Source organism: Jaculus jaculus, chromosome 2, assembly GCF_020740685.1.
Source record: "Jaculus jaculus isolate mJacJac1 chromosome 2, mJacJac1.mat.Y.cur, whole genome shotgun sequence".
Taxonomy (NCBI): Eukaryota; Metazoa; Chordata; class Mammalia; order Rodentia; family Dipodidae; genus Jaculus; species Jaculus jaculus.
The window spans coordinates 117,858,408-117,871,168 of NC_059103.1; the positions used below are offsets into that span (position 1 = coordinate 117,858,408).

Below are 12,761 nucleotides of genomic sequence, written 5' to 3' on the forward strand. Positions count from 1 at the left end.
GAAGTAAATTAGGACTTCTGAAAACAAAGGCCAACTGCTGATCATGTTAAAAAACAAAACAAAACAAAACACAACAAAACAAAAAAAAATTAGTTTCTCTTAAAAAGTGTTCATTTCACTCAAACCTGCTGGCTTCTCTTAGATTTCATCTGTTTTGTGTCAGTATCATGAGAGTCATAACATCCAGGCACATAACTATGTTACACACTTTCCTTCATTTTAAAATCATCTCATGGAACATTTTGGATTTTATTCACTCATTCAGTACATTACAAAACTTTGTATTTGTATAGGTTTTTTAAAGCCTGTCCTCTAATTGGGGCCTCTTATCAATATTCAGGGAATTTAGGGAACAGTATTGCCCAAGCTACCACATGGCATAATGTTTGGTGCACTAGATTTGGCAAGAGTCAAATCTGAAACATTTTTGTTTTGGAAAATCTGAGCTACAAAATATGTCACCAATTAGAATATCTTTGAAGTGGTAACAAGATTCTCTTCCTTGGACTATTACAATCAGCTTCAGTGTTTAAGAAAACAAAAAGAAAAAAAAGGAACAATTTCAGATGAAGAGGCTATCTGTACATAAAAAGACAGATAAGATTATAGTTTTTTCTATTTTTGTAATTTCTTGGTTAACTTTTATTATTGTAATTTGCTTTCTAACTACAGGGTTTATTTATGATTCCAATTTGCTTCTGATCACAAAATTCATTTAAAATTAGCAAACAGTAAGGAAACCTCCTAATATGATGGTGCTTAAGTCTTCCTTCTGGAAATATGATCAAAAATGACAGCTTGAATGTAGAGTTCTGTCTCGATGGGGATCCTAGTAGAGTTGTCACCAGGTTGAGCCTGTGATACACAAGTAACATTGTTAGGAACACAAAATAGCTGGCATTAAGTGAATTTTCCTTTTGCTTTAATGTTATATGAACCAAAATTAAAAGGTCATTTCTATAGAGACAATGTCATGTCCCACCTTACCCCCATTCTTTTCCTCAGGAGCAGTAGTGGGTAATGATTACTGTCAGGAGCGCTGCTGCTTGGGTTCAGTTGTGACATTATTGAAAGCACCTGAGACAAAGTAGTGTCCCAGGCTCAAACTGTCCTGGACTCTACTGGGCCCCCAAAGCCATTCACTGTAGGAATAAGTTCTAGCCAGGGCTTTAGGGACACATGAGATTTGAAAGTCTCAATTCATTAAAAAAAAAAAAAAAGAAAAAACTATTTGAGTTTCTAGGATGTCAAATAAAAATATCTCAAATTTGGAATTGGCTGAAACCAGTGGGAATGTCTACCTATGATAGGTTTCACAAGAGGATTGTTTATTATCAAATTTAAAACTATTTGATCAGCATTTTCTCCCTCTTTCGGATTCTAATCTGTGAAGAAAATTTGATTCAGAACTGTCCTTCATACTGATAGCTCATAGGAAGCTCCTATAGGAATAATGCCTTGCTGATGTGGTGTTGATAGAGTGAGATGTGAAAAATTTGGAAGAGGCATATTCTCAGAGTGGCAAGTAATTTTTCTAAATGTTGCACAGTATTCACCATTGGGTCTTTTGTATATTTGATACCTAAAATTTTGATGTAGTTATGGTCTCTTTTACCCTATTGTCTATAAAGCTGTAAAGCAATGTAGAACTAGGATTAGAGAAAAGCTTCCCATTGCTTTTACCTCATAGTATTTAATTTCTTGCAACAGTTGAAAAGGAGTAATTTGGGCTAATGTATTATTAACAAGAATCAAGAAAATTGTGAAGATTATGTAATGAATGAAACCAGAAAAGGGGTTTCCTGACTACTGACTGACTGACTGACTATCCAAATTATTTATTTATTTATTTATATTTTATTCTTTGAGTGAGAGAGAGAACAAAAAAAGAATTGTTGTGCCAGAGTCTCTAGCCACTGCAATTGAACTCCTGATGTGTCACCATTTTGTGCACATGAGTGACTTTGTGTACATGCATCATTTGGGGTGTCTGGTTTATGTGGGTTCTGTAGAGTCGAACCTGGGTCCTTAGGCTACACAGGCAAGCACCTTAAATGTTAAGCCATCTCTCCAGTCCTGAAATTATTTTTTCTATTTATTGTTTGTGTTAGTTTACATTTTAAGTTGTTGAAAATTGCTATTATACAACATTATATTTTTGTCTATAAAAATGCAAATGCACTGTGCCCAGTGGAATATAATTCCTGACCTGGGTAAGGACCAGTCTTGGATATATTTGATCTCATTTGTCTATTTTTCTACATTCATATATTCTGCTCTTTGAATTCTACTCTGAATTGGTTATGCTATCTTTCTAGTTCCTTCTAACATCAGTGGATTTGATGATACATTTGGTACATGTCTTCTGGGTCTGTGTGACTGTGATGACTGCCCTTTCTAGACACTGTGGATGGTCTACAGCTGATGCAAGAGATTCCACGGAGGTTGGCTTATCCTGTGTTCCAGAAAAGGGTTGTACCTGGACTTATGTACATCTGTTCTTGTCTTCCAGAGCTAAATCTCCAACAGCAATCAAGGATTAATTTCCCTGATTCTGTTTCTTTCTATCTTCCGCTCTTTACCATTTTGTAGTTTTATTTTTGATCTTTGACTTTTTTATTGATAAATTACTCCCAACTGGTGATAGCAGTGGCTCAGAATGTATTTTCATAATCTAATCTTTGTCATCTCTGTAAATAGGTTAATGGGCCAAACAGTTTTATTCCCTTCTGGGTGAGAGATGATTGGAAATCTAGCATTTTAGTGTTTCATTGTTATTATTTGTTTACTTGCCTATTTTAAGATTCAGTTACAAACCTTTTGGTCACTGGGAAAGAATGCAACTCTCACTATGGTCTGCAGATTTTGTGTCTATGTTTCCTTTGACCTGTAATGATACTGAGATCTGATTATAAATTACTTATATATTGACGTCTGTGTTGAATTTAGCAAAACCTTTATCTCTTTTTGAATGAACATACGTTTTCTGATTTCTGGAGTATAGTTACCCACTATTGATGGACTTGTCATTGTAGGCATATTGATGCTTTCATTTGCCTATTATTTGAAAGAATTCTTTCAAACTTTCGGTGCTATCTGCCTAGATTGCAAAAATATAGTATTTTACAAGAATAACTTTCTGTGCTTAATATGGAATCTGTTACATGTTATTTCAAAATAATTTACTGTTGAAAATGCTTGCTTAGAGGATTAACAGTATTTTTCTGGCATCCTGATCTTATTGAGATTAAGTATCCAAATAACACATAGTCATTTTTTGATATTTCATAATTAGATCTTAAGTACAAACAAAAATTTAAATAAAACTTGCAGGATTGATTTTACATTTAAAAGCATATTTGAAATTTCCCAGTGGGATCCTGGAAAACACTACAAATACATACTCATTTGTGTGTAAAAATTATTGCTATAAATAATTATATCTGTTTGTAGATTTTCTCAGACAAGTCATTAACTCAGAGATGTTCAGTTTTAGCCAGGTAAATTAGTTTAATATGATGTTATTAGACTAAATATTTCAGTACTTTTCTATTTCATGGGAAATCTCCATAGACTTTTCACTGTCCTTAGTGTCTTATCTGTTGTATTATTCAAGGAAAACCCTGATCACCACTCTTCACAATAGTCCCCTTGGGTTTTCCTAGATTTACCAAGGTCCTAATGATGTTTGCCTGATAATATTAGAAAGTAATAGTGATGCCATCAGCTATATCTTCAGCTATTGTTTAAAAATACAAATATCAAGGACTTTCTGTAGACTTTTTCCTTAATATTATTAGTATTATTTGTTATGTCTCAGAATATTTCAGGTTTTTCAATAAAATCATTTTGATCCATTTTTTTGAAGCAGGCCTAATAGACTGGCCTTTTTTTTATGCAAGAATGAGGAAGAGAGACAGAGAGAATTGGCACACTAAGACCTATAGGCACTAAAATTGAACTCCAGATGCATGTGCCACCTTGTGTGCTATGCCACCTTGTGTGTCTGGCTTATGTTGGACCTGGAGAATAAAGCATGGGTCCTTAGGCTTCACAGGCAAAGTGCCTTAACCACTAGGCAACCTCTCTAGCCCTTCATCTATCTTTCAAGTTGCTATCTACCAGTCACAGAGTCCTGGAACAGAATTAATCATTAAACTTGGAGAACTTGCTGATTTCTTTATTTCTTACATTGTAGAAAGAAATATCTAGATTCCCTTTTCTGCTACCTTATTCTTGTTTCAAACCCTCATTTGACTATTCTCATTCAAAAACTGTTGGTTATGATTCAATCACCACAATTTCCAGTTCTTATTATCTGCAATATTTTACTTTGATGCTTCTTTAAAATTTGTTAGAGTTTACAGGACAGAATTTCTGTCATGAACAAAAAGTCTTATAAAGTCATGGAAAAGTGCTGTCCCAAGTATGGGCAGTACTGATACCTCAAAGCTGATCTGAATGATCATTAGACAGTGCAGATGGCTTCATGGATGGGTTGAGTCAGGATTACCAGGAATCTTTTAGATGAAAGGGAAGGGTGGCATGTACTGACCAAGTGGAACAAGAACTTACTGTGATATGCCTGAAAGAGCAGAGAGAAAGCTGCATGTGGCTATTAGCCTGGGCTGCTGTTGATTATAATGGTCAATATAAAAACCCACCTCACCCTTCTTACACAATCAGTAACCCATAGAAACCTAGTAGATTTCTCTTCCTATCTTCCTCTCTCTTTCCCTCCATGCCTCTTTCCTTCTTTCTATCCTTTATACTGAAGATTAAATTTCTGGCCATATGCATACCAGAAAAGTGTTCTACCACTGAGATATACCCCATGTTCCCCCTGCTCACTCCTTTTCATTTTTTTTTTACATTTTTATTTTTGAAATATCTTCTACTTAAGTAGTCCAGCTGGTCTTGACTTTACTGTGTAGCCCAGGAAGGCTTTGAACTTTTGGCCAGTTGTAGCATGTTACTGGCCCCACACTAATTCATGAGCTAAAAACTTTCCACACACATTCATTTTCTATGTACACTGTGATCATGAGTCTATCTTCTTTGATAACAGATCACAAGAGTGCTAAGAGCAACTACACACCCATGACAGTAATAGCAAGTCATGTGAATGGCTGAGAACATTCAGCACATGAAAAGTTCTCACTTCAATCCACAGCACTGTGGGAAGCTGCTACAAGACGTCTGTCTGAAGTCACTGCTAGCTCTCAGGAGAGAAGCCAAGTGTAAAACACAAGTAAAACAAGATATTGAAATAAGAACAAGAGTGATAAGTTATTTAAAATAATAGTTGATGGAACAAAGAGATAACATTCTTGTTCCACCAAATCCCAGAAGAATTTCAGAGTTAAATGCATAGATTAGGTCATAAACAAGTTTGGAAGAAAATATAGGTAAATACTTCCCAAATATTCATATGGGAATTTCTTAAAGAGAAACAGTAGGATTCAAGGATAAAATCTCAAGGACAGATTGTATAATTTACACTATGGAGCAAATGTGCTAATGAAAGATTTATCAGTCTTTATATATAGAATTCTTAAACATAAGATTTTTTAAAATCCCACCAAACCATAATAAGAATGGATAAAAGACAATAACCATTATAGAAATATAAAATAATAACATCCATATGAAATAAATGTTTTTTTTTTTTTTTTTTTTTCTGATTTGTGGTCTCACTCAAGCCAAGGCTAATCTGGGACTCACTCTGTAGTCCCAGGCTGACTTCTACCTCATCCAATCCTCCTACCTCTGCCTCCAAAGAGCTGGGATTAAAGGGGCGTGCCATTAAGCCAAGCTGAAGCAATGTTTATTTCTAATGATAATAAAAACACTGCTAGGCGTGGTGGCACACGCCTTTAATCCCAGCACTCAGAGGCAGAGATAGGAGGATTGCCATGAGTTCAAGGCCACTCTGAGACTCCATAATGAATCCCAGGTCATCCTGGGCTACAGTAAGACCCTATCTCGAAAAACAAAACAAAACAAAACAAAAAAAAGGCTCCAACAAACCTGGAGCACAAAATTTACACAGTTTAAAAAGCATGTTAAACAAATAGACCATGGAGTAATTCAGGCATAATTGCAAGTTAATATGGTCTACATTTAACATAATTTGACAACATCCTAAGTATATAAGTTTCTCCTAAGTAACTTCCTCCTTTAGGATTCTTTGCTAAGGAAGGGTGAAGGGGACAGAAACCTGGTTGTAGAGAGTTGGAAAACTTGTTTGTAGGAAGTTGTTAGTCAAACTTGCTTGTGGGGTTTCTAGAAACCTACCTTAATGTCCTTAAGTGAGAAACTCTTATATATATTATAACCAATTCTAGAGATAGACACAGAAAACATTCAACTCCTGACACAGAGAACACTCAACTCCCACCAAACCAGATATCCAGAGACACAGAGGCTCCCAAGACCTCATCACTTAAATGGTCGTAAAGCGAACCCAACATGGCTTAGGGAAATTCGCAGAAGGGGGATGGAAAGATTATTGGAACCAAAAGTTGGCACATTGTGCACATAGACATTGCCTCTTCTCCATAACTTATGTCTACTCCCACAATACATGACCCACATTCCCCAATGAGGAGGGTCTCTTCGGAGGAGGAAGGACAGGGAGGAGGCTAATAATGGTACCAACATGGTTGTAAACCCACTATGTATGTATATAATAAAAAAGTTAAAAAAATTATAAGCAATTCATAGGTTAAAATATTACCTAGGCCATTTTAATCTGCTCTTTTACTTAATAAGTATGTTCACAAAAGTATATCCTTATCAGTAAATATAGCTTTACTTTTTTAAATGTATGTATTATTCCATTAATTCATGAATCTATCATAATTTATTTAATCACTATTTGGTGAATAAATACCCTTTTGTTTTATTTAAAAAAAATAGTAGCATATCTATTATGGGGGAAACCACCTGCCCTCTAATTTGACTAGAGGCCCACTCCATGGTATGGAATACATCTCTTATACTGCAAACCTCCAACAGGGGTATCCATGAACCCTAGGGGTGTAATGTCTGCTGCTGTCTGGCTAAATGTATATACTATGCTCATCAAACTGCCCTGTAAGCACTTCTTTCTATCCATATATTAATGCTACTCTCACTTTTGGTAGAGAATCTTCTCTTTTCAGATGGCAGTGACCTTGGGATGACTCAGAAGGCACCATCCTGCTGAGAAGAAGTGACAGAGGAGTGCTCAGCACTGAAATATGTCTATTACACCTTTCAAGGCCCAGGGTCCACTGTGGAAGAGGTGGCAGAAAGAATGTAAGAGCCAAAGGAAGGGTAGGATTCCTTACAACATGCTCCTCCAGACACAAAATGGCCTGGATATCCATGACCTCACAGTGTCTGACACTACCTACACAAGACAATCATAGTAGGAGGAAAAGATCATGACATCAAAATAAAAGAGAGACTGATTGAGAAGGGAAGAGGATTTGATGGAGAGTGGAGTTTCAAAGGGGAAAGTGGGGGATGGGATATTGTTTACAATCATGTAAGTTGTCAATAAAAAAATTAAATATGTATATATATTTCTAGGTAGGGTCTCACTCTAACCCAGGCTGACCTGGAATTCACTATGTAGTATCAGAGTGCCCTCGAACTCACAGCAATCCTCCCACCTCTGCCTCCTGAGTGCTGGAATTAAATGTGTGAGCCACCATGCCTGGCTTATAAAAAATATTTTTAAACATTCAGTTAATTAGCTGATTTATTTCAGAGACAGAGAAAGAGGCAGATAGAGAGAGACAGTATGGGTGTGCCAGGGTCTCTGTCTGCTGCAAATGAACTCCAGATGTGTGTGCCACTTTGTGCATCTGCGTTACTTACAAATCCTAGGGAATTGAACCTTGGTTCTTTGTCTTTGCAGGCAAGTGCCTCAACCACTAAGCCATCTCTCCAGCCTGAATACCCTTTTAGAACTTCCACTGTCCCTAATGAAGCATAGTAGGAAGATGTAATATTCAACTAAGAACCTACTAAGTGGAAGGCATTCTCTCACTTAATCATTAGAGTTATCTATGGTAACATGATATTTTCTGATAAGGTTTTTGTTTCCTTATCAACTTTTTAATTTATTTGTGTATTTGTGTGTGTGTGTGTGTGTGTGTGTGTGTGTGTGTGTGTATTTGTGTGGGGAGAGCAAAATCCCTTGCTGCTGCAGTCAAACACCAGATGCATCTGTTACTTTTTGTGTTTGACTTTAAAAAAATTTATTTATTTATTTATTTGACAGAGAAAGAGGGAAAGAGAGAAAGAGAGAGAGGGAGAGAGAATGGGCATGCCAGGGCCTCTAGCCACTGCAAACAAACTCCAGAAGCATGTATCCATTTGCCCCCTTGTTCATCTGCCTAATAATGGTCCTGGGGAATTGAACCTGGGTCCTTTGACTTTGAAGGCAACTGCCCTAACCACTAGGCAATCCCTCTAGCCCTTGTGTCTGACTTTTTATGCAAGCACTTTTAGTGGCTGAGCAATCTTTCCTGCCCTTTTAGTAGTAAAGGTAATAAAACAGAGGTAAGAAGTGCTTAGAGGAGCTAAGTAATTCTCTGTAATTATAGAATGGATAAAATCTTTGTAACTCTAATTCATGTATAATGTTGCCCTTTATGCATTGCTCTTGCTTGCATGAACCCTGTTGGCCTTCCAAGTTGTCCTATCTTTTAAATTGCTCCCAGGTTTTGGGTCCTCAGATCTGCTATTCTCAAGTGAGATTCATTAAGGGGCTTAGGCAGCTCTTTGACAAGACATTATAAATAATTATTTTAAACTGTGTATGGCTTTTTCTGCATTTCATAATATTATGAAACTTGATAGGTTTTGTTCTTGTTTTATTTTGTAGATTATATATATGAAAGGAGAGGGAGGGAGAGAGGGAGAGAGAGACACAGAGAGAGAACAAGCAAGAGAATGGGCACACCAGGGCCTTCTAGCCACTGCAAATGAACTCTAGATGCATGTGCCACTTGGGGAATCAAACCCTGGTCGTTAAGCTTTTCAGGTAAGCACCTTAACTCTTCATCTGTCCATTTTGAGACAGGAAGTATCTCTTGTAGACCAGTGTAGCCTCAAGCTTACTATATAGTAAAAAATGATATTGAACTACTTATCCTGTCTCCTGTCTCCATCTCCTGAGTGCTTGCATTACAGCCATGAGCCAGGAGTGATTTATGCTCTACTGCAGATCCTACCCAGAGCTTCATAAATGCTAGGCGAGCACTAACCAACTCAGCTACATCCTCAGTCCATGTTTTTAAAATAAGTTATTAGAGTTAGTTATTTTTTCTTGTTTGATGTGAACAAGTTTGTGACAGAAACAACTTAGAGCAGGGAAGCTTTATTTTGGCTCACAGTTTCAAAGGTGGCATTCCATCATGGAGAGGAGGATGTGATGAGCAAAGAAGTTGACATCCTGGTAGAAAAGAAACAGAATGGGATATGGATACTAGGTGAACTTTCTTCATCTTTATCCTTTTATTCCTTCTGGGCACATGGGGTGGTGCAATCACTCTTATTTAGGGTGGGTCTCAGCTAATCCTCTCAGGGAACACCCTCATAGACACATCCTGAGGTGTGCCTTTAGCCCCCTAGGTTATTCTAAGTCCAAGCAAGTTGGCAATGATGATCAACTATCTGTTATGTTTTCTTGGCTACCATGCTTGGACTATCATTTTTTTCCCTGTTTTATCTTATATGATCATTATCTTCATTCTTTCTTTGGTGATTTAAGGCAATGTATATGTCTAAGGCATCCATATTTATGCTGAAGTTATCTCAGCCAACACTAACCACAGAGACATTGTCCACATGAGATTTTGGTCTCTTGCTAATTAAATGGCATTAGTTACCACTTCCACAAATGTCTTCCACATTCCAATAAATGCAACATACCTTGTTTTGCTTTGGAATATTACAGCTCAGTATTTTCTGGCATGGTAAATCATTGAGAAGAAATCATAGATGATTCCTTGTTGAGGCATGGAAGAACCCACGTTCTCTTAGAATTAGAAATAATTCCTTAGGCAATGTCTTATACTTGCAATGACACCATGCCTAACTCTTTCCTGGGCTTTCTGTTTCTTCCTTGCCATTAGAACCCAGCTCTTTGAATCATGGAGGGAAAATTTACTTTGCAGATACAGCCAATCACTCTAGCCAGCCAAGAAATTAGCACACTTCCCTGGCCTATGCTCCGTAGTTTGTGATAGTATATTTTGTATAAAAGTGAACAACAGTTAGGGCTAATGTTCTCTTTCCCAAATCTCTCTGTCCTCATTTCTCCAGGACACAGTGTTTCTTCCTCACATGAATATCATGTTTGATTAGGCTATTTTTATAATGGGAGGCCATTTTTTACATATGCTTTATTGGGACATGTAGTTTTCAATGTGGATATTCAATGTGAGTTTAGAGTTGTTCTTTGTAATCTTAGTACTGAACATTGAAAGATATACAGTAATTTGAAGCAATATGTTTTATTTTCTTTCCTTCAGTTCACTTTCCTTGTACTATACTTCATATATGAGTTCATGCCTTGGACACTTAGCAACAATGTGTTTATCTCTAGGGCTTGTTCCATAAATACTGCAAATGAAATTAAAATCAGTTTTCAAGGTCAAAAGAAGGACATGGAATCTAAGTTTTAGGAGTTTTAATTCATAAAAAAAAAAAACATGTCTTAGGTAATTTTAATGGATTCCTTAAGGCCATTGATTTTAGCAGTAGTTAGTTGAGTAAATACTTAATTTATATGTGGTGGATTTTCAGTTCAGATACCCCAGGTGATTGCCCAAGGGAGAAAATGTTTAAAAACTACTTAGTATGTGGGTGTGTTAAGGCCATAATCAAGCAAACATTCAGTAATTTGGGCAGCAAAACCAGAAAGCTGGCAAGATCTCAGCTTTACTTAATCACTGTGACCATGCCATAGTTAAAAAGCAGAGTGTACAAGCAGCCTCCAAAGAGAAACCAAAGCCAAGAGAGTGATGTGGGTGATTCAGTCAGTATCCTTGCCCCACTGGCCCAGTATTAGGACAGTAGCATTTGAAGAGATATTCTTGAAGGCTGGATAAACCATGGTCTTGCTTGAACAATATTGTTTTTGGTTTTTGTCATTAACATGCAGAAGGAAACGTATCTGGCTTTTTAGAAAAGAGACTGTGAAACTGAGGATCTTCCCCAGGGGGCTAAACTTCAACAGATTAAACTTGAACCATCTGCCTAAAGGATGAAGGAATGTTATGGACTTCCACTTTGAGAACAGCAATTTCAAGGCTCTGATGGTCTGGGATTGTAAGGAAATTAAGAGCAGTTGGTAAACTGAGAGGTGGAGAGAGTGAAGGAGGCAATTAACACCTTTCCTACTAATAGCAGCAAGCACTTGGGTGGCAGTTGTTGAAGAAGAGAGCAGAGGGAGTCAGCTGATGGATACTTCTTCCAAATATATATATAGGCAAAACCAAGAGTGGGTGGTATTATTGGCCAAGTTTATTTAACTTAAAGTCTTACTTACCTAGACATTCTTTTGCTCATAGAAAAAAATAGAATTTGATGTGTTTTTTAAAATCATCTACACAATACACACTGGCATCTATAAATTTATAGAAAAATAGTAAAAATAGTTGCTACTGTCATTAACTCATAAGCCTGACCCATTGCCAGTGCTCTGCACACCTAGGGTCAGCATTTAAAGGCTCAGCTAAGAGGCCTCAGGTTTAATTCACCTACCAAGGAGAGAAAAGTACTAGCATCAATTACACTGGTAGCTTTAGCTAAAAATAGTTTTACATATGTTTCTAGTGTCTGAGATCCTAAAGTATTTTGAAGTTAACCTCAAAAGTTTCCAGGGTTATTTTTGGCCCTGCTATTCATTTCTTTAGCAAATATTTAATATTCAATTTATTCGTCTTACATGTGCTATTGGGCACCTTCCACGTGTGGGCATAAAGCTAGTGCTGAAAATACAATAGTAAAATAACCAGAAAATGTCCCTGCCCTGCCTTTCACAGTGTATGCTCTAGAAATTTTGTTTCATTTGAGTCTCTGGACAAACATACTTCACAGAGTGCTTCTTGAGAAGGTAGTGATTGGCAAGTACAGGTGCCACTCTCCAAACCCTCATGCCCTATGATTATATAAATCCAGAAAGAAAAGTAGCAGTAATTTTTCAGCCAGGAACTTCTAGCATAGTTGTATTTTATCCAAGAATCTTGGTATATAGGCTATACATTCTAGCCTCTGTGCAGTTCTAGGAATGTGTTATTTAAACCACTGAAAATTAAGACTATTCAATTAAAGCTTGTTTTAAGGGAATTGTTTGATTTCTTTGTGTACTTCCATTAAAGTGATACCACAGCTCGTGAAATATTACTGTGTTAAAGCAGGTGACATAAAATATAGGTCATCTTTAGGATCACCTTTGAGACTTAAAAAAAAAATCACTGGACTTCATCACAGAGAGATTTGGCTTGATTTTCCAGGTGTGGTGCCTGAGGTTCTCATTGGTCAGTGTGAGAATGAGCCAGGAGTGGAAACACTTTTCTAAATTGACAGGAATTCCTCCTAATCAAGCCATGGGAACCAGATGTTTGCTAAAGAGCTCCTGTGATGACAGCCTGCTCATTTTTATGGCTGAATAATTGTGAACAACTTTCCAAAAGGGGAGTCAGGAGTGCTGATACATAACCAAAACAGAACTGTATCTTTATAAATCGATGTATCAT

The 12,761-nt window shown here is 36.9% G+C and overlaps 1 protein-coding gene across 2 annotated transcripts in view; it reads right to left on the minus strand.

Annotated features, from left to right (window-relative positions):
- Positions 1-640: 640 nt before the first annotated feature.
- The window catches only part of Cfap299 (cilia and flagella associated protein 299), a 550,827-nt gene continuing 538,706 nt past the window's right edge, over positions 641-12,761 (minus strand). For both annotated transcript variants that reach the window (XM_045144386.1, XM_004653380.2), the window contains exon 6: positions 641-855. In XM_045144386.1, the coding sequence (XP_045000321.1) occupies positions 760-855 (96 nt within the window). In that variant the 3' untranslated portion in view covers positions 641-759. The remainder of the gene's footprint in view (positions 856-12,761) is intronic.